Source organism: Netta rufina (assembly GCF_964035555.1).
Source record: "Netta rufina genome assembly, chromosome: 30".
Taxonomy (NCBI): domain Eukaryota; kingdom Metazoa; phylum Chordata; class Aves; order Anseriformes; family Anatidae; genus Netta; species Netta rufina.
The window spans coordinates 883,360-905,905 of NC_140154.1; the positions used below are offsets into that span (position 1 = coordinate 883,360).

Consider the following 22,546-nt stretch of genomic DNA (forward strand, 5'->3'; position numbering starts at 1 on the left):
TGGGATGCACTGCCAGAATCAGGACTTCTAATGCAAATGATAAGGAGCTGGCCTAGAACTGCGAGCAGTTGAAGAGCAAAAGGTGCAAAGATTCTCTGTAGAATCTTTGGTGTTCAAAGATTCTCACTGCTCCTTGGCACAGATGAGAAGAGAGGTAATGAAATCTCACTTATACAGTTCAGAAGGCATTGCTATTCTCCTCCTCATCAGCAGAGACAACCCCAGTGTTCCCAGAGGCAGGAATCAAAATTCCTGATCGACACTAAGAGAAGCATCAAGCCTGCCCTAGCCACAGGTCATAACACAAAAAAACAGCTTCCTAGGTCTGAGGTGGTAAACTTCACTTTACTAATGTTAAACAAAACGTTACCTGGTTGTTTCTGCCTGGGTTTTGGCAAATTCGTCACACACGTGTGCGGGCACATGAGGATGTTGCACGGATGCAGAGAGCCCTCCAGAAAGTGCTGTTTAGTTTGTGAGATATGGATCCCTCCCAGTGGAGTTTTTGGCAATGTATTAGCTGGCACAAGAGCAAGGCAATATACACCCACTTGGTGAATGCTGTCAATTGCCTAGAGAAAGGAAAGATGGTCGTCGCTTGAATTGTTGGTATTACTGGAAACGGTCTAGTGTTACTGGCTTCGCTGACATACCACAAGAAAAATCCCTACATTGTACAGTACTAAATGGAGTGAGACGGTCACTGTCATTCCATCTGCCCTGTGTAACATTAGCAAGCCCTATGGTAAGAGTTAAGTGCTTGTTAGCATCTCTTCCTTTATAATCCATTCCGTATACATGAAATCCATTTTTAAATCTTTCATGACTAAACTCTCAAAATATACACAGTTGCTTGATGAATCATATGATTTTCATCTTAGGATTTCATCCATCTGTCTCCTCTGTGCCATCACTGTTCCTTTTTGTCCGCCTCGCCTCAGCATTCAGGCAACTAATACATTATTCACATCACCAGGTACTTCCCTGACTTCTCTCCCCAGTTTGCATACTTCACAGCATGCGTGCATGCAGCTCTCAAATTAAGCATTTGCAACTCATTCTACTTTCTTAGGACTATGCTTGTTCAGCTGTTTTAACCATTCTCTGTTCACTGTCTCCCTGCTGAAAACACATCTCAAAGAAAAGGGCAACTTTAAAGCCTAACTTTGAACACCAGCACAATGTAATCCTAAAAGCAGAATTGCTACGTTTGAGCACTGGATCTCATTTGCAGCCTCGAGAGGCAATTGTGTTTCTCTGCACAGTCTCCTTGCTAGCATAATGCCAATCACTTTGTCAGAGCTTACGCTATTCTGTGTTGCGGAAGCTTTCCCAGGACCTTCAGGACATAACAGAACAGCTTGTACACAGCAGATGTACCCAGCTTGCAACCTTGTAAAAATACCTTGTGCCAAGAGGGACCATGAGCCTATGCTCTTTCCATCTGTAGCACGCTGGTGGCCTCTGATCTGCCCACACGCTGCACAAACTCACCTCATCCACCTGTACAACTGGGCTTACCTGCAGCACTCGACTCATCCACTGAAAACTGTCCTCTTCAGATGCATCTGGCCTCTGCTCTGCAACCACCACAATCCTCTCATCATAGAAGACGGATACTGAGAATACAGCAATCCTAGGGACAATGGGAGAGAAGTATTGGCAGGAATGTCAAATTTGCTCCTTGGTGTAGGCAACCAGAGAAACAGATTAAAGACAAAGCTCGTAAAAAACAAATGACCAACAACAAAACAACACTACAACCATGGGGCAAATACACAGAAAAAAACATTAGACAGTTAAACTGAGTCATAAAGGAAATACTTTGTGGAATAAAGGATTAATTCCATCTTCTGATGAAATTCCTACATAGCAAAGGCCCCTGAACTCTCATCCTGCTATCACAGTCCTGTGGTAAATCACCAATGCAAAAAAAACCTTTAACATTTTCTATGTGATGGAGGCTTAAAACCTTCTGTCAAGTCTTAGAGATATGAGCTCTAAATCTTCTCGATGATCTAGAAAGTTATATCCACAACTGGTAAATAAAATTAAGGACCTTTGAAAATTAATGACACTCATCCTTGCTGCAGAGCATCAGCCAGTAGCCAGCTACTACAGAGACTTAAAACTAAATTCTACAGAGACAGAGAAATAAACTTTGCAGTCTCTCTGTGGCTGACTTATTTTGTTACTCAATTCCTTCCCCTAAATTACACAGGCTTGAAGAAAAGCCAGACAGAATAATTGACCTGTGTTAGGCAGGATCAGGCCAACTTTTGTCTAAACCAAAAACATATGAATTCAACTGACTTAACCAAACAAACCAGTTACTGAAGAGAAACTGGAGATCACAGTAAAAATCACATTTCATTATATTACATGCATAAGTTTATGGGAAGAGGCAAGGTTTATTTTGCTAACCTTCCTCTGTAAACTGTTTTTATCGACTCTACAGCCAATCCAGTTGCGACGATGTCATCAGCGTTGTGTCTGCGCCCACTGACTGTCAGCAATCCATCCATTTTTCCAACCACAAACACCAAGCTGCCCTGCAAGATAAAAGGGTATCAGTCAGTAACGTACATAAAGCAGGTATTCAAATGTCTTTGATAATTTGTATATTTTATAACTACTACTTGGATCTAGCTATTGAGATTATAGGCAACAGAATTTATATAAAATATTTTCTCTTTCAATTATACCACTTATAGCTAAACCAGGAGAAGCATCCAAGCAACTCACTGACACAAGACACTCCAGCACGTGAAGCAGAGCCACCATACAAAAGATCCTTACATTTGGTTTTAAAAGAAAAGAACTAGTGACCTAAAAACGTAAGAAGCAATACAATAAGGCACTGTAATGACAATGTGCCCAGAAAGGAAGGATTCTTACTGGCTCTAACACATTCTCTCTCAACTGCCTTGTCATCCACAGCTAGCAACTATGTACACATACTTCTGTACCCAAATTATTTTCTTTTAACAGTTCTAGACTATTAGCACAAATAAAACACAGCAGGGCAAGCTCAAAAGCTGTGTTACGTACAGGTCCAACAAAGCCCAGCAAGCCGGAACGGACAAATGGCACATCACCCACTGGAGAGCCAGCTGAGTTCACAGGGATAACCTGCAACAGAAGGGAGGACATTGGAGGCAAAGTGGATTTGCCTGAGGGTAGAAAGACATTCCCCTCAACGATTCTGCACTGAAAACGTCTAACTGTAGCACGGTTTTCAGGGTCTCTCTTTAAAAAACAACATTAACGGTTCAGTTACAAAAACAAGAGATCATACAAGACCCAGTTCTACACAGAAAAAGAGGAAAGAAATATGCATTTGACTATACATACCTCAAATGTATTCTTCGTCAGCCCTGCCAGCCCATAATACATCATTCCTCCTGCTCTGGAGCTAACACAGATTTCACCAATCTCATCTGTTTTACACAGCTGAGGGGGTCCATCAGGTTTCACTATACACATCATTCCTAGGATAAATTATAAATTGTTTAGAAAAAAAGGCCCCAAGGCTTATGTAGGAATTAACATATTTAACCACAACAAACACAACATGTTTTGGGGACTCCTGCAGCACTGAGGCTGAATATGGGAGAGAATACCAACTGCATCTTTTTCTAAAATCTTCCAGTGCTCTAGAGCATTAGCAAAAAGATCTTACAGGGGACTTCTGCATATTCTTACCTCCTGGCATCACGTGGCCAACATCCTGAACAGTGAGAGCAGAGTTTTTATCTTCAGTGTTGACACGAATCACACCAAAGCTCAGCCCATTCATGGACAGTATGGCTCTTCCAGGCAAAGGTGCTCCAGGGACCCCAGGCCTTTGAAGGACACGCAAATCAAAATGCCAAATCAGACATACAAGCTATTATCAGACTCTGATGAAGATATCCAAGTACAGAAGAATGCCTACGTCAGTGTCTCTTCTCTATGTCACAGATTTAAAACTGTAAGATGGCAGCAGAGATTTCCCCCAGAAGAGCCACAACAATAAGAAATCTTACTCTTGTGCATGTGAATCACAACTCTGGTTAAGCTAAAGCCAGATCTTTAGCTTAACCAGCGTTAAACACCAGCTCCCAGGCCAGATGATTTTAGTGCTATATATTTACAGGAGGCAGCAACAGACAGAAAAACTGTGAAAAATACTGTCTGAAGTGACATTAAATTCAATCTCTGATTCAAAAATACCACACTGGCTGGGTAAACCAAGAGCAGAAAAAAGCAGTGCACACTTCTTAAAAGCGCTGTTGAGCTATCGTCCATCTTAGAGGGAAAAAAGCACTTACATGCTAGGAGAAATGTTTAACGACTTAGCTACTTGAACACCCCGAGCGCACACAGTAAATGTCAGTGGAGCTTATTACATGCTGAAGTCAACTACGACCAACAGATGTGTGCACAAACCTTAGCCAGGATCACTTAATCTAACAAACAGACTGCAATGCTCTATGCCCATTACCTCCGTATTGCAATAGTCATCGCTTCTGGAGATGTGGCACACGGACAAATTGCCTCTGGTTTAAGCCCGTGGCTCTGAAACAAGCTCAGGAAGGCATCACATGAAGAAACAGACCCTGGAAAGAAAGAAAATATGCAACTACAACTTTACATAGTTACATTTTAAAAACTGTCTCTAAAATAACCTAAAATAAGTCCAGTATATTTGCAGAGTATATATATACACCGTATCCCTTCTAAGAACTCCACGTAGCATCTCCCAAAATATCAGCCACAAAGGAGTGCCTACTGAACGCGACTTGGGAAAAGGCATGCTCTCCTTGAACAAGTCTGCTTTCCTCCCCCAGCTTGCTCTGGAGTTGGTAGAGTTGTTAGACACTCATAGTACAACAAAATTAAAATATTTTCCAAACCTGCAATGATTAGCAGACATGTAGGGTCTGTTTCCACACAGTGGGCATAATCAAAACAGGTCTAATGGTATTCCAAGCATCCCTTCCAGTTGGTACCATCTAGATGAACATTTTTTTAGCCACTTCGCTAGCAGCATTCCTTACAGATCTTTCAGGGTATTTTTTCCCCTTCAATTTTCTTCTCAAAAGCCTTTACCTTATCCCCAGTGAGCAATTTAAAACCAATCTCACTGTGCCTAGCAGAATTCTGTTTTACGCATAAGAGCTCTTCCCATTCAACTCTCCTGCTTCTGCCTTTGCAGTACCTTTCACAACTTGTACTCAGAGGATGAAAGCACAGAAAACCCATTGCCCTGGCATTCAAGTACCACAATCCACAGTTCTGTGTTACTAGGCAGCTGCCCTAACTTTGATCTTCTTGGAATTAACTACAAGAAGAGTTCAATTTGAGCATATGGTAACAACTCTCTGAAAAGCCTCTCTTGTGGTAACAGCAGAATGTGCATACTCACAGGGATTTGCACCATCAGTTACAATCAGCATCCGTAGAGAACTCAAACTGACATCTCTTTGGTCTCGATGGGCCATCATGGCCCAGTGCAAGTCTCGACACTTGACTAAAGCAACTTTTGCTGCAATCCGACACAAAAATAGATATCAGAACAAATAAAAGCTTTCCATGAGTCGTTTTTACATGAATATACACTCAAACACTCTATAAGAATACTCTAAAGCAAGCAAGCTGTATTTGAGCCTGCAGTAACAGCAAACCCAACTAGACAACAGCATTGTATGCAGGACATTTCCCCCACCAACTCAGCCAGGGTCTACAACTATTGTAGCCTCTCCTCCAAGACACATGAATCGTTACCATCATTTGAATGTCCTTGCTAAGGACTTGGGATCTTTCTGTGCTCAGCTATTTTTTTTGATCTCATGAGACTTCATGAACACAGGCTGTGAGGTCTCCAAGTTCTCTGCAGTTTGCTGACGTCCATGTTGCACTAGGACTTTGTGCATATTTAGAAATAAAATAGTGTTTTGGCCCATTTGCCACTGAAGAGCATGAAGATAGGCTCTAAAGCATTTTAGATTTTAATGCCCTTCACTTGTTTATTCTGAAATCTTCAAGCTGAAGTTGTGGAACGTGCACAGTTACCTTTGTGGGTATGAACCCTCTGCACCCATGACAGTGGACAGGTTTTCATCACAGAATAGGGCACACTGATAGTATGCAATTTGTTCATTACATTCTGAAAAACAGGAAAAGGATTTTTAGCAAAGGGCTAATAAAACATATTAAGAAGCAGAAGCAGGAGTCACCCTTGGCCCCCATAAAGCCCTCCCCCCCACCTTAAATCCACATACATTTACTGATGATGCTTCTACGCTTCCCACCAGATCTACAGTTCTCTGGTATGGCTGACTTAGTAGGTAATGGTCCTTAAACCATCTCCTCACATGCTGCAATTACGAAGAGTTATGAAATGCTTCAGAAAGCCTTCACAGGCTCAACTCACCGTTAGAATGCCATGCCACAACCCTGCATCCTTCTTAAAATCCAAAACATTCACTATTGTTTCACCTGGAAAAATAAAATTTCAGTTTTGAAGCAAAATGTCCTTGGACAATTGCAACCATTATTTATGGTCAAATCTGTATACATTTGTATCTGTCATTTTATTGTCAGATCTGCTCCAAGAGGTACACAAGTAGCAAGCAAGTACAGAGCCTTGTTTGTCTGATTATACATTTTACTAGTCAGAGTTCCTTGTTATGCAAAATAAGGCAACCAAACAGCAGTTGAAGAGAAGGAACACATCCCAGGAAGTTGCAGGAAATTTACATTCCAGCGTGTAATGTACATCAGTAGAATAGAAAGGGTCTTAACCTCATTATGCACGAGCAGTAGCAAGGGAAGAGAGTAGAGAACATCATTGAAGCACTGACTCCCAGAAGCAGGGGAAATCAAAGTGATGGCTTTCAAAAGACATACTCTGCATTTTAAAGTACTATGACATACAGCTCTAAAAATAAAGTTGAACTCAATAGATATACAGATTAGTTTTTTTTTTTCTTCATTCCTTTGTTGCTTGTGACATCACCTACCTTCAGAATAGTTGCAAGCCTGAGACAAAGCTTGACAGTGAGATAGCATTGCGATCCGAGACACTGTAACACCCATAACACTGCCTTCTTTGCTAGTCTTGTACTGCAGAAGAAAAAAGGTCATGGTGTGAATCTGGATCCCAAATATGAAGAAAATTAAAACACAGAGTCCATCTTAAATAAAATTTTGTTCCTCTAAAGCTCTGAGAGAGACTCAAAAAAGTCCTTGCTTGTAGAAAAGTATCAGCAAGGTTCACTATGGAAAAGATAGTCGTTCAGGTATCAAATGTGTTCAGAGTAATCCCAGAGATGAAGAGAGTAATTTAATGTATTTGTACTTATTTCGTTATTACTACTTCTCAGAACATCTCCTTCTCTTCCTGTAAGTAAATTGGAAAGCCAATTGGTAATTTTAGAATAGCCTAATTACCGTTACTACTTAAACCACTGCAATTCCTAGAAGCTGCCTTATTGGGATGTACAAATGAAAATAAGCTCTGCTACGAAGGACAGAAAATTCCAAGTGCTGTTGATTTAAGTAGGTACAGAAATCTGTGTAATCAAGTACACCATCTCAGCTAGTCCAGTTGTCTCCACTACTAGCTCTCTGGAACAAGAGCAGGGTTCTCCCATTCTTTTTAAGCAGTGCTCAAAGGCCACAAAAATACTAACAACTAAAATAAGCTTCACAGCAGGCTGTACACAGTGAAGGGCTTGCTTCAGTGGCTAAAAACTGAGAAGTTTAAGGTACTGAGGTGATGGTATTCGCTCTCTGATGATTAGAACATTACATTCAGCTCACAGGAACTACTTCCTATTCCCCATACACTACTTACCTCAATATATGCTGGCTCAGTTCCTGCAGCTGAGATGTTGGGCTGCCAGTCCTTAGGAGATTTGGAGAGGTATTTTGAATCTGTCACAACCCATTTGAGTCTAGGCCAACCTAGAGCCAAAATTAAAGTGGAACATTAATACCAGTTTATTTAGTGACGGATTTATATTCTGCAAGAATACTCAAAAGCCCCCCATCGTTTATCCAACTTCAGTTATGCAAGCACAATAGCAATCCAACCCAAGCTGCTAGCCAGAAGGCATTTCTCATCAGGGAGTTCAGTGGGCAACAAGGCACTTCCTCTACTCAGGAAAGATCCCTGCAGTATTTCTAAATATAGCTTGCTGTAGCATTAATAAAACTGCTTCTGAACCTGCCAAATGCCACTGAAGGGATCCGAGGACAACCCTGGCTGCTGAGGTGGATTCATCACGAATTCCAGAACAACAGGGTAGCTCTGCCAGATACATGAATCAATCTATACCATATGCATAAAGCCCACAACAGTAAGCGATGCTGTTGGAACAGTTGTTCACTTTGCCTCTCCAAAATGCATTCAGGCTTTTGACAACTACTTTCAGACAGTTCAGTTAGTACAATCAAAAGCGAGCCTATAAGCAAACTAACCTTTAAACTGCACAATTTCTCCATTTTGGGTTTTTGGAAGCCCTTTCAGACAAACTTCGGTGGTGAGGGCCAAAGCGATCCCACAGCTTCCCAGTAGAAAACCAATCTGCTGACCACCAGCATCCTGAGGAAAGAGGCGTGGAGAAGAGGGGGAAGAGTCATTCCTGTTTAAGGATGCAATAAGTCAACTTTCCCCTTACCAAACTCCAAGGCTTGGTAATGCTCTGGTAACTGGATGGTAACATTATGGATCACACTGAGAGGAGACGGAAACAACCCATGCTCGCAAGCACTCTTTCTTTTGGTTTGTCTTTTTCCTCCCACATCCAATGTCTGGCAATGGTTTGAAGCTCTGAAAACCACTGTCTGGCAGGGAGGAATGCAACCACTTCCACGTTTATGTAATAGCACATTTTGGAAGATGATATATCCAGCACGAAGTCATGCTGGGTGAAAACAGAGACATACCTATAAGCCAGAAAAAGTCCACAGGAAAATAGTAAGTCATTGCAGAAATGCAGAAGGGCTACTTAATCTTCTGCTTACCCAGTCTGCTCTTTTCAATTTGTTTTGAAGTTCAGAAACAAAAAGATTACGTAACTGGGGATAGTTTGCACAAAAGATACCCAAAGCAAATATTGCATTGGCAAAACGAAGATGCATTGCATAGGAAATCCACAGAAAAGGAGTGCTCATGCCCAGCGTATAGGCACTGAGTGTGCACCATTTATTTTCATTAATGGAAGGCCAGATGCTTCAAAGAAGAATCATGAGGCCAAAAAAAAAAAATCAAAATGTATAATTACACTGAAATAACAAGGCTTCTGTTTCCCCAGTAACTAATTTCTATTGCACAATGATAAAAACACTGAAATGAAGTAGCTCACTAAGAAACCTGATTGGACAAATGCTAAGTAAAGCTTTAATTTTATATTTGGTTGCTATAGCAATTGTCATGTTGAAGACAAATGAAAGCAAAGCTCTGTGATTCCCATAGTATTACTAAACTAGCTTACCATTTCATTACCACCTTTCTTGCCATATGCTTGCCATTATCCTATTGCTTTTGTTAACTCTTATGAAACTGTCTAGTTTAGAAAAACTTTAGACTTTAAAAAAAAACTTTAGACAGTTTTTGACGTAGCAATAATATGGCAGTATTGCAAAAATTCTGGTAAGGGTAAAGAAAATGCTTCGTTGAGAATTTACAAAAGGTGCCAGGAAGTCTTCGGAAATATTTAATACCTCCAGCTTCCAGCAAAATCAGACACTAAGCATGGTTGGAAATGAGCCCCCTTCAAATGAATCAGTAGGCAGATTTACAGCATTATCTGTACCATGCAAATTATTTGCAATAATAATCGTCAATACTACTGTAGTCAGAACTACAGCATTTAGGCAAATGGACCATTTGCAGCTGCTCAGCACAGCTCTCTGGTCAATACGTTTTTCCATTTTTAAACTCCTATTCCAGGTTCACAAAGGTCTCGCACGTTGCGTTGATACAGAACTGCTCAGGCAGCAGCTGGATGCTGTGAAACGCTTTCAGAGGTTGATGGCCTGACTTGGGTTTCATCCCACATCAGCCTACCACTCCTCTAAGTTCCATCAACGTTACCTTTCTGGTAAGAGGTACCTCTATAGGCACTGGTATGACTTCTGCTAGGAGACAGCCGTAAAATGCCACCATAAACATGACTGGGTCATTGTTGGGATAAACAAGGGCTACCTACAATTCACAAAAATGTTTTTGTTAGTTGAAATACACGGAAAAATTGAAAAAGTTCAAAACAATAGTGACTAGAAGTCAGAAAACTGTTATTTCACATTCTAACAGAGCATTTTTCACAGGGTTTCTTCAAGCACTCTTCCACAGAATGTGTTATGTGCACTCATTCCTCATGCAGTAACAGCAGCATTCCCTGCGCACACATACACATAGATTTGCACATACAGCCAAAACAGATCTAAAATTCTGTATTTCTCTCAGGTGCAATGTTCTTCCTTAAGACGTGCTTCAAGGTCCAGAGCCAAGAAGTTGCTTAGAGAGGAGCCAGGAGGACTGAAAAGTCACAAAAGTATCATTCCCAAATAGCCTGTTCCTGGGATAAAAGCCTTGTTATTAGAAGAACAAGGTTTTAGTGTCTGTGGTAAATTACAGCCCCCCCCCTCCCCGCAAAACCCTCTTTGTTTCAGAGGGAGAACCAGACAGTCCCAAACTCATTACCCTATCTCCAGGTTTTAACACGGGTTCATTTTTGGTCCCCAGTTTATTAAGCAGTGTGTAGGCCAGCTTGAGACTTCTGCTCCACAATTTGCCTAGAACACAAAGAAGAGAGACTTGCACAACTCTAAATCAACCCAGCAGACGAGAGAATATTTCAATTCCTGACTGCTTTAACCGTCTACAGTCACCTTGGTTTCAGTTATGCTTTGTCTACAAAGCTCTCACAAGCCAGGAAGGTGTTTGCAACCCCACCAAGACCAACAATCCCATGTCCTATCCACTACTGCTCTTCCAGAAGAGTTTAGCAGCAGAAGACAGGGCCCAACTCACCGTATGTGAGGGTATAAACTGGTTTTCCTGTAACATCCAGTGCTGTCAGACAGGGGCACTTAGCCTGTGTGGTTCCCCAGCGCTGCAGGGCTGCTTCCAAGGCAGGAGGCCAGTTACAAACAACTCCCAGTGGTTCTCCCTTCACAGGTGTCATCTGGCGTCCCTCCGGCTTGGGCTGATTCGGGTCAGGCTGTGGAACTGAAGAAAATTCAACAATGTTCCCAGCTCATCTTGGATCGTGTGTTCCCAGGCAGTTAAGCTGCCAAGGCACACTGAAAACAAACACTTTTCCTTATAGCCTTTAGGTTTAACAACTTCTATGACATTTCGGTTTCTAGGAAGCTCTGCACAAAACATCTTTACGAGCATCATCCTAGCTTTTTCCTAAGGTGCTATGAAAAGGTATTCAAATGCAATAGCGAGGAACTGGATAAAAGAAAAACAATCTTACAAAATAAGGCTGTAATAAAATTATCAGTAAAGACTTTCATTTTGGAAATCTAATTAAAGAAACGTAAGCAAATGAAGGGTTTTTAAAAACGTGTTTAAATACTTCTGTTAATAAACTTTAGTAATTTTAAGAAGTTAACGTTGAGGATGCCACACAAAGCTTGGCAGTACAGTATTCAAACACTGTTGTTTTTTTTTAAATCAGACTATTAATGAGTGCTACTGATAGCAGCAAACAGCAAACCAAACTGAGTCAATTTCAGAAACAATGGCATAAATAAACACAGAACTATGCGCATCAATTTTCTTATGACAAATGACTAAGAAAAACATGATTTGGTGCTATTACCTTCCACAATTTCTTCAAAATCATCCACAAAAAATTCTTTCAGAGGTGGCCTTTTAGGTCTTTTCAAGGTGTTAAGCAACTGCTGAATTTTCGTGGATACTCTACTACTCACAGGAACACCTGGAGGGAAAGATTTTGTCTAATAAAAGCATTCATCATCTCTATTAACATTTATGACTTACCTCCTTCTACTGGAGGATACTTCTCTTGGCGTGCTTCCTTTATTAAAGGTTGTGCCAAGCAGGATGACATTAGTATTATATCAGTTCTTTATTAACTTAATGGTCAGAAAATGCTAGTAATAGAAATCATTTTTAAGACATTCACTCCATTCTATGGGCTGAATTCCTTCTGTCTCTGACACACTGCGCTTGCTGTAAAAAACAACCTAGACATCTGCACCTGCCTGCAGGATCGATCAATTGTAGTGGAAGAACTGCCAGCAGAGGGAGGACACAACAAGACCAGAAGCATTAATGCTGCCCCTCTGCACAAAGGTTTATGGCAACCAGCTTGCAGTGAATATTATCAGCTTCATGTGATCTTAATTACAGATAAAAGTTACACGATTTCAGTCATCTTACCTTTCCTTTTGAGGATTACAGGACAAAAGCTTTTAAAAACAATTAGCCTACCTATGCCTTTGTATTTTTCTTTGCTTAAAAAAAAAAAAAAAAGGCAGGAAGGAGAGGAGATAGCCAATCTCTGCCATGATTATCTCCTGCTCAGTACAAAGTAGGTGATTGCTGTAGCATGGGAGTGTGCTAATGCAAGTGACAAAACTATCTCAAACTTATGAAGTGCTTCAACAGGATAAATTTAAGTCACAGGATTTGTTCTCCCAAATCAAGCCCTTCCTTAACACGGTTCTAATTTCTGTGTACTCTGAAAGGTTCCATACCATCAGCAGTATCCATGAGACTAGACCGATTAGATCCCTTGTGCATGCCTTTCACGATCCCTGAAGGAGGAAGGTCAATTGCTGCCGGGCGTGCTGAGGAAGAGGAGGTAGTTGCTGTGACATCTGGGGGAACTGAGAAATTTTCTAAAAGAAGGGAGACAATTGAGATGAAAATTAACATATACCTTCCATTATCAGATGGAACAAGCAAAGCGTTAGTTACCTGTTAATAACGAACTCAAAAAGAATTTAAGGTGTGAAATTTATAGGGGCTCTTACTAATGCTGAACACACTGCTTAAGTAGCTCTGGGAAGCCTATATTATCTATTCTAGAAAACTGTAAACAAAGGCACAAGATGAGTGGCTTTATTCATGTCAGGAAAGCAGTTCGGTAAAATACTCAAAAAGTTCCAATTCTTGGTCTCTAGCCTTTAAAAATAAGTTAAATCTCTTGGCATTCAATACAGTTTAAAAAGTTTGTGATCCATATGAGCTCTGAAATACTCAAAAACCCCAAATAAAAATCTCCCTCACCTATTCGGTAATCTCTGTTGCTAGAATTATACTATTTAACTTTTTTTTTTTTTTTTTTTTTTTTTGCCAGTAAAGCCTTCTAAAACAAAACAAGCAGGAGACTATTGACTAAAGCACATCAGCAAAAAAAAAATACAACACATTGAGTTTAAATTTTTTCCAGCTCGGTGGCTAAACAGCATGAGCCTGTCCAGCAGTCAAACAACAAATTTAAAATCTAACTAAGAGAGTGAGCTGGGTCTGCCTCTTGCTTTAAGTTGCAAGAGGCTGATCAGCTTTTCAGATGCGTTTGTAAGCTTCAAAACTGCAAGGAACTGCATACTTCTGCAGCTCTCATTAACTTCCTCTTCAGTATGTATTTTTTGTTTATTTGGGATTTCTTTATACAACACGGTAGGTTTGATCATCTGAAGGTTTTGCACAACCTTTCAGCTACATCAGATAGCAGTTATTCTGTAGGTAAAAACCTAGATTACCTTAATTCATTAGAAAAGGTAATGTGGCTTTCTGTATAGTCCAACTAAGAAGAGCCTCCGTGCTTCACAGAGGCATTAATTACACTGACTACATTTTATGGGCAATTCCCCCAGTTTTCCATTTCAGAAAACAGCTTGCGTAGCAGCAAAGAAAGAAACAAAAATAACAGAGGGGAATAAAAAAGAAGTGAAACAATTAAAAATACCAGCACTTCTTTGCACTGCTTGCCCCAAACCAGTTAAGCAAAAGCACAGAGCACACAAAATACAGACATCTCCAAGATGCAGTAATATCCTTAACAGCAGATAAAAAAGACAAACATACACAGAGCAAAAACAAACTTTGCCATTTCATACAGAAGCATCAGCAGCAAGGAGCACCTCAGAGCCTCAAAAAACTGAGCCTGGGGTATCCAGATCTGTAGGTTTTTGCTCCGCCTTCTCAGTACCTGGATGCTCTGGTTATTTCTCAGACTACTCACAAAAGACCTGTCCTAAATCTTCATTTCGCTGTGGCCATTTTTTGGAATGACCTGCTCAGCTGTTCTCATATTTTGGTTGGTTTGGTTTGATTTGTTTTGTTTTTCTTTTAGTGTAACACAAACAATAAACCATTAGGGCTTACAGCAGAAAGTGAACGTTCAAACACAACATTTCCCCACTCGATAGGCAAAAACACCCCAATGGTCTTCATCAGGGCTCAGATGCCAAATCTGACCTGCATATGGTAAATTTGTGCACAGAGTAGCTTCAGCTAGCTGTGACAGAAGCAATGCAGTATGCAGAAAGAAAGCTGTGCCCACTGGACCTGTCAATGCTCCCATCACACCACGGAATCTTTTCTACTCCAGTAAGCTCCGGCTCACCACCTCCCCTTCTTTCAACCAACCCAATGTTCTGAAACTCTTATAGGGGGAAAAACAAATCGTGATGGTACAACTCTAACCGACCCTAACAAGTTCCACCCAAACTAACTAAACTCTTGTTCCAAATTTCCCTTGCGAAGTGGACAACTCCAGCTTTATTAATGCAATCTGAACTTGAAGCGATTTTTCTGTTCATACCCATCTCCTACCTATTCGAGTATTGGCAAATACATCAGCTAGTGACCCACTGGTCCCTTTGCCTTCTCCATGGGAAAGTGTAGAAGATGCTGATGAAGATGTGGATGACCCCTGAATAGATCGGTTGATCCAAGACTCAGCATTCTGTAAGCTCTGATGCAATGCAGCAGAAAGAGCAGCTTGACGCCTTAGCGACCCCTCATCCTCGGATGCGGAAGACGTGTCTGTGTGGAAGCAGAAAAGAAAATCTAGCTGCTTAGGGAAAAGCACATTGCACTGAACATGCTCTCCTTGCAATTCACATATCAACGGCACAGGCTTGTAATATGAAGATCTTTTTTTCCCAGGCTGTGTCAAACAAGGTTATGTAGGCCAAAACAGAAGTTAAAGCAGCAGACATATCCAATCCGACCATGTGTACTCCTGGTGTTTTGCCCTTGTTTAAAGCACACAAAAGATACAACGCATCAGACAAGTATCCTTCTCCTGGGTTCTCCACGTTTATTCTCTCTCATTACTTTTCCATTCGTATTCTGCTATCAGATGCTGTTTTGCCTAACTTTGGTAAGTCTGAAATGGAAAGTGAGGAGTCAGTTTCATTCCCCAAAGTGAAAATTCACAGCAACAAAAGCAGAATGCAGGCACTGGGAAACAAATGTGCCAAGGCCACATGCAGAAAATGCTTTTGTCTGGTATTCTAAATGGTTCCCTTTCAATGGCAGAAAACAAAAAGGGATGGGGGGGGGGGATGGAATGGATGCACACAACCACAAAAAAGGAACAACATCCTGCATTTCCATAAGAAATGATATCCAGAAAGCTGCAAAATATTTATCATGAAGAAAGCACCCATCGCTTAATACCTTAAGCTGTTCAGTGCTACATATAAACATTCAGTTAGGCTTTCATCTAACACTTACCTGTTCTTCAGTGATCACCTGCTGGAGCAAAAGACTGATTCCAGATGATCGTGAGTGAATGCTAACCTTTATCTGTGTAGTGCCCACAGCTCAGAATGTGCTGTAGCCCTGGACAAGTTAGTACAAAGCTGAGACCTGAACAGACACCATAAACAGGCACTAGCACCCAGCAGAAAGGGAAAGATAAAAGGAAATATGAAGAAAAAAGGAGGTGAAAGAATAGTTATAAGTGGCCTAACAACGTAGTTTAATAGAGATGTGAATTTCTAATTAGGAGGGTTTTTCTCTCTTTTTTCATCTCTCATCCTCAATCCAAATGACCTTGGTGCTTCTGCACAGTAAGAACCAACATAAAAGACACTGCTAAAAATTACAAATATCCCTTTTTAAGCCGGGGTACATAGCTACTTGAAAATGGAGATGTTTATTAATATCTGCTGCACAAGCATCATAACAGACACCTCATTATCCGAGGTGTTTTGCTGCTGAGGCAAAATGGCCATTGCATGGGAGGGATAAGGAAAGAAAAGTCCTACATGTCATGAAATCCCACAGGATGCCCTCCTAAGTCCTTGCCCAGAAACACACCTCGATGCATCCTCCTGTATGTTGAGTAGCGTAACCTTACCAAAACATGAATTCTGTAACTGAAATACGTGTGAAGGAAGCAAAAGATGCAGCATCAGTCCAGAAAGCCCGCTCAGTTCTTCCCAATTGATTCTTTAAAAGCTCCCAAAAGAGGACTCGTTTTCACAGCCGTTAACAGCAGCTCCACGAAAACAAGCAGCTGCTCAAATGTAGCAAGAGAGCTACAGGAGTAACACGCTACCTACAAATGTGCAGAAGATCTTGAATATTTTGACAACTGCAGCCTCTTGATTTGGAAACTGTTACTAATGCATACCTTAACATCCACCCAGACAAGCACACTGTAAGAACCTAACCTGGGGGAGTGCAGGCATCAGCTGGAGACTGAACAAAGGTAGATCGTCTTTTTGTTGGCATAGGCAGGGCCATCTTCTGTTCTTTGTGTTTTGCCAGTGCTGCCTGAACTGCTTCTGTGTGGATATCTGCAAAATGGAAGTTAATGTACTCAGTTTTGCAACAGTAGAGGAGAAAAAAAAACACACAAGGCTTACAAGTGCAACTGCTGCTAGCCTTCTGCATTTATGCAACGCTCCCATGTTACTCTACCTTCCCAAACAACAACATTTTGCAATCCTGTACGTAACCTTTCCTTTTTAAAAAACAAAAAAGCAAGCAAAACAAAACAACAAAAAGAAACACAAAAACCAAGCAAACCAAAAAAAGGAAACTGATGCTTCTAAAGTTAGCAAGCTCACAGCAAGGCCGGGATTTTAGGTTGGAATCTTCTGGCTTAGTCATCATATTCTTGTGTCTATGGCAAATTTTATAGAAAGTCCCAGCCCCAGACTGTTCCTCTTGCCCAAAGATTATCCTAAAATATGCTTGTGCATAACAAGATATGCACACATGCTACCAGTGTATACAGCCCCAGGTGCAACTCTGGTCTATAAACTTAAGAATTCTGAGCCAGTTGTCTAATTTAGGAAAAGCCTGATGTTCTGAAAAAGTATAATAGATAGAGATTTCATGTAAATCTTGGAAGTTATTAACTGCAGCTGTAAATCCATGTTGATCATTAACTGAAACAGGCTAGGACAGGAGGCTACCATCCTCCTGCAAACATGCAGAACTCTTTAGAAGACACATCACTGATGATGAGAAGACAACATATTAAACTACTACAACAAGTAAAAGAGCTCATCTACATCAATTTCACAAATTAAGGTATTTTAATGATGCTCTTCCAAAAAAGAGAGAGAACTAGGCTCTTCTAATGCTTCTTTAAATGGTGATATGATAGCAGTGTTACTGCAAAAGGTATATTTAATGTAATTCGTTTGCCCCTGTTGTGAGGAAAACTTGAATCCCATTGATGTGAAGTGAAAAACTAAGCCAGGTTGAGACAAAAAACAGGTGCCAGCTTCCATTCCTTTCCTTTCGTGGAGAAGGAAATCAGCAGGGCATTAGTCAGCCAATGCTGCTGCTCTTTGGAAGTGCTTTAAGCATTGATAGAGAAAGACAGCTCTCACTTTCCAGTATCCTAGAGCAGATCTGCACAGCAGTCATCAATTCCACGAGCAAATTATTACCTGACATCTCACTGAATCTGGTTACTTACAGACCCGGTTAAAATAGGCTTTCCGTTCTGTGAACAACTGGCATTGAAGAGCTGCATTCAGGCCAGAAAATCAAGAAGGCAAAGAGTTACTTGGGATTTTTTTCTGCTTAGCACTCTTTCTGCTTCAGCAGCTACAGCCCAACAAGTCTGATGTTTCCTCATACAGAACCAAGGTGGGACTTTCGATCAGTGGACAAACAGTGAGCTTGACTCCTTGAAAAGACATGGTAAATTCCTCCTCACTGACAAAAATCCCAGGTGAATTCTTGCCCTGCCCTTACCAGATCGATAGCGTTCATCTCGGGCTCCCCCTGAGCGGGCTCGGTGAAATTTGGATGAGGATGATGACGATGCTGAGGCTGGAGCTGCAGCTGGAGCGGGTGTCTGAGTTCTGGATTCCTTCTGTAAAGCTGGATCAACCCCTGGAAAACAGCCCACAATTTTCTGAGAGCAGAAAAGAAATGCAGCCTTTTTTGAGTATCCTTTTCTGTTTTAACATAAATTATAGGATTTTCCTTTTATTTCCTGTAGCAAAGAAGACCTAATTAGTATGTTAATACATCTGTTCAATTACAACCTTATCAGTTAAAACATACCTGTTCCTTCTTTGACCTTATTCTTAAGAGTTTTTTGCTACTTTTTTTTTATTATTATTATTTTTAAAGGGTTGTTAGGCACATGAAGTAAAAGACAACTTACAGAAAGTCTGGAGCAGGTGACATAAGACACAGTTTCACATAATTTAAGTAACCTACTAGTGACAATGGGAGCTGAAGCCACCTTTCAAGAATTCATTACAAAATACGAAAGAAAAGGTGGTGAGATTCAGATAAATCTGGATGGGTGAAGTCAGTAGATCAGCCAGGCAAGTCCTGCACTTCCAAGCACTTCACAGAGATATGTGCAATGAAAAGCATGCTTTGTGATTTCGTACCCGTGTGATTTTCTCCCTTCTTTGCCACGTTTCCAATGGCAAACTCTCGTTATTTCATTAAGATGAATTAGCAGGTTAACTTGTGCTGAAGTACCATACATAAGTTGCTTTTAGAGATTGCATTCATTTACACCAGAGTCCTCTTAGACACCACTGTTACGGGCACAGGGAGTAAATGCCTTTGGCTGATGCAACAATTTATAGTCTCAAGCCTGAGCTGTGAAAAAGATCAAACCTGTAGAAAACATGTTCAGAAGCTGGGTTCAGTACTCGTCATCCCACTGACCAGCGTGCCTTGTTGACAGGAAAACCAATAATATCCCAGCGGCAAGAGCCTTTGCTGTTCGTGTTAATTACAAAACCGAGCAGACCTCTCTCTGGCTCTCCACGTTCTGTCTGCTTCCAGCATGTCAAGAAGTGAGTGGCTTTATCGTCCTGGAAATGTCTGTTTTTTCCCCATGGATACAGGGAGCTAAATAGAGAACCTAAGACCTGATGGTTTTGTGTAGTTCACCAGGGCATGCTAGAAATGGCTGCTACTGGAATTTCGCTTTTAAAATGAATCCTGCTTCAGTGGGAACTCTTAAAAACCAGAGGTCACGCAGCTGCAATTAGCCTGAGGTTGTCACCTGAAGTCATGCAGAAAAAAAGAGCGACTGTGTCATCTAAATATGCTCCGCTGATGAATTCTCACAAACTCCCAAAGGATTAGAGAAACGAAGAGGAAACCACAAGTCCTGGGTTCCAGTTCCACAGCTTGCTCGGTGTGGTTCTGGGTAAACAACTGAAGGCAAGAACCTTGAGTTAAGAGAACTTCTAATAAGAGCCCATCACAACAAACCTGTTGCAGGCATCTTTGGCCATCTCCTACACCTTCCAACACCTTAACGAGCAGAATATTGCTTGAATTTTTGCAGGCTAAATGGATAGTTAGTTCATTCGCTAACATTTTGTTACCAGTATTAAGCAATTCAGAGAAAATTCAGTAACACGGGGACAATGCGCTCCTGGAAGTTCTCTCCTAACCCCTAACGCTATCGTTTGGCCTGGGAATCGTTTCAAAACTTCCCACCTCTTGCTCAGCTTTGGAGGAGTCCTGTTTGTGATCTCAGCATTCAGCAGAGGCAAGCTACTGAGCTTCTTATTAACTCTTTCTCAAACAGACATGCCAAAGAATCAAAACCTTCATTTCCAGTTAAAATAACAGATCCAGCTAGCCAGAAATCCTCAAGCCAAAAGAAAGGATCAAACAATTACTCTCAATTTTCCTTTTTTTTTTTTTTTTTTTCCTTTTTAATATCATAACACACAGCACAGCTTTGCATTTGCCTATCAAAACCTAACCATTGGCTGCAACAAGATGCCAGCAGCACGAGAAGTAGGGTGGGGTAAAGGAAGAGCTGCTGTGGTTTAGGTGCAGGACGTGGCAATCAGAAGACCTGCACTTCAGAGCAAGACTCACTACTCCACAGCTCAGCTTAAGCACATCCAAAGGAACCAGTATTTGTGCCCCCTTGCTGTGATTCTGCAGCAGACCTGATATTTATAAGCACTGGAATTTAATGTCTTTGTAGCGTCATTCATCCAAACTTTGAAACAAGATAATTAAACAGGAGCTTAAAACTTGACAACTCTAACTCTGGTGTTTAACACAGTCTGATCCTACCTCATAATTCCTTAGACTCAGCCTCTTTATGCTCACACGCACAGCGCCGAACACACCAAATTTACATAAGCACAGGCTGTACGTGATCCAAATGAAGTCAAGTGTCTTCCCTGAATAGCAAAGTGAGCTTCCCTAGGAGCCAAGCAGCAGAGCAGAGAGCTGCTGTATGCCCCCAGACGGGGCCGTGTTTGGATTCATCATAAATGAGTTTTATTTCGATCCAGAGGAAAGACAACTTCACAGACTCAGAAGAAAAGCCTAAATCTTTCTGATCATTTGAGCATCTACAGAGTCAAGTACCCACTAGATGTCAGCAGCAGATTTAACACTACTTTAAATAATTTATTTAATTCATATTCAGTTACTTCTTATAACTCTTGCAGGAGCATCTCCTCTGCTCTACAGGGCATCACAAGGCAAATATGACATTCCATTTGCAAAGGGATCCGATATGTCTGTAAGCGACATGACACACCAAGAGCAAGCCCTTTGATTAAATATTTTGCTATGACATAATAACATGTTACAGTAGCCTAACAAAGCATCCAGGCGCAGATCAAGAAAACTGTGTGTAGCTACAGTAAATCACAAGTGGTTAAACAACAAAGCAACGTAAGTGAGCTAAGCCTGGCAGGTGATAGGTGACTTTATTTAGCATTCCCTTTCGCATAATCCTGCTACAGCTGCAGTTTCCACTGGCAGGATTGGAATCTAAAGAGGCATGAAAAAGAAAAAAAAAAAGATGCAGATTTGCTTTTGAATGATGCTACGGATTTTTTAATTAACAATATTTTTTTCCAAGGGAATTGACTGGTTTGTGGTCTCTGCAGTTTACTGAAGGCAGAGAGGCTCAATGATTTGGAGATTTACAGATTTATTTATTTTTTAATTAGAACATTTTTAGACTAAAGGAATCAATAAAAACATCACGTATGATCAGCAAGGATAAATGTTTACGTTAATAACAAGGACAGTCAGTGCTAGATTCATCTGACAGAAGAATAACAGGTTTGCCTGCTGCTTTTCTGCTGTTTTGCATACAGCATTGCACAGAAGCGCTAGGATTGGGCTAATCCTTCAAACAACATGGTCTTCAGAATAAAAACTGTGTAAATAATAAACTCAAATACCTAGGGTTTGCAAACCAGCCTGAACAGCACTCCCAGAAGGATTACTGCTCTCTCCCAGTGCTGAGAACCCATCAGACTTACAAGGTTTCAGGCTTTTGCAGGAGTAATTAGCCAGATGGATCTTAATTCTGCCCTGAACGAGACGTGATGGGAGAATTCAGGTGCTCCACTTAGTCCTGGAACTGATTTCAAAGATGGAGAAATTGCTTTCCTAAAGTCAAGCGATAAGCTTCATTTGCAATGGTGATACCCCTCAGACTTCACAAAGAAAGAAAATAATTCCCCATTTGTGGTAGCTGCAAGTCGGATCTTGTAAACGGGTGAAACTCTCTAAACAACGCTAAGCTGGAGCGCGTGTGCGTGATTTACAGGTTTAGACAAAGCTGGTTTATCGCCGGCTACCATTTCACATTAGCTCCCGTTTGAAATAACACAATGCCAAAAGACAGAAAAAAGAAACTAGAGAAACTTTGGAGTAGAGCTCTGCCGGTTTATCAGCCTCGCAGCACGCAGGACGGCAGGAAGGACTCTGCCGAGACAGGAAACGCAGAGACAGCCGGCTCGGGAAGTGGAGAACTGCTTCGTTTCCAAAGTGCCATGATTTGAAAAGAAATTTAGCACTAAAACGACAAAATCTGTAACGCTCCTACCTCGTGCTACCCAGTAAGGGCACGAAGCAGATAAAACCAAAGCACGCATTGCCAACAACAATTCACGGATCAATTAAATTAGTTGCAAACATTGTCAGTTCCCACAGGTTTACAAGCCCATCACTCACACCTTCCAACACCTTTCCCTGGTGCACTGAAACACAAAATACACCGGGTCACGTTCACCTTCCCTTTTCAGAAAGAAGTGCTCCTATGTTCTCTTCACAAATGCGGTGAAA

The 22,546-nt window shown here is 41.1% G+C and overlaps 1 protein-coding gene across 3 annotated transcripts in view; it reads right to left on the reverse strand.

The window, feature by feature from the left end:
• The window catches only part of DIP2B (disco interacting protein 2 homolog B), a 68,271-nt gene that overhangs the window by 13,611 nt on the left and 32,114 nt on the right, over positions 1–22,546 (reverse strand). The window contains exons 3-23 of one of the 3 annotated variants that reach the window (XM_084303526.1): positions 18,209–18,349; positions 16,666–16,791; positions 14,813–15,025; positions 12,727–12,870; positions 11,826–11,945; positions 11,027–11,224; positions 10,697–10,788; positions 10,106–10,198; positions 8,470–8,593; positions 7,844–7,953; positions 7,008–7,110; positions 6,419–6,483; positions 6,058–6,151; positions 5,411–5,530; positions 4,487–4,601; positions 3,706–3,845; positions 3,355–3,491; positions 3,052–3,132; positions 2,425–2,552; positions 1,522–1,636; positions 371–572 (exon numbers count right to left, since the gene is read on the reverse strand). In XM_084303526.1, coding sequence (XP_084159652.1) covers positions 371–572; positions 1,522–1,636; positions 2,425–2,552; positions 3,052–3,132; positions 3,355–3,491; positions 3,706–3,845; positions 4,487–4,601; positions 5,411–5,530; positions 6,058–6,151; positions 6,419–6,483; positions 7,008–7,110; positions 7,844–7,953; positions 8,470–8,593; positions 10,106–10,198; positions 10,697–10,788; positions 11,027–11,224; positions 11,826–11,945; positions 12,727–12,870; positions 14,813–15,025; positions 16,666–16,791; positions 18,209–18,349 — 2,661 coding nt within the window. Of the gene's footprint in view, positions 1–370; positions 573–1,521; positions 1,637–2,424; positions 2,553–3,051; positions 3,133–3,354; positions 3,492–3,705; positions 3,846–4,486; positions 4,602–5,410; positions 5,531–6,057; positions 6,152–6,418; positions 6,484–7,007; positions 7,111–7,843; positions 7,954–8,469; positions 8,594–10,087; positions 10,199–10,696; positions 10,789–11,026; positions 11,225–11,825; positions 11,946–12,726; positions 12,871–14,812; positions 15,026–16,665; positions 16,792–18,208; positions 18,350–22,546 lie in introns of all 3 variants that reach the window. The other 2 variants (XM_084303525.1, XM_084303527.1) reach the window with 2 other exon arrangements.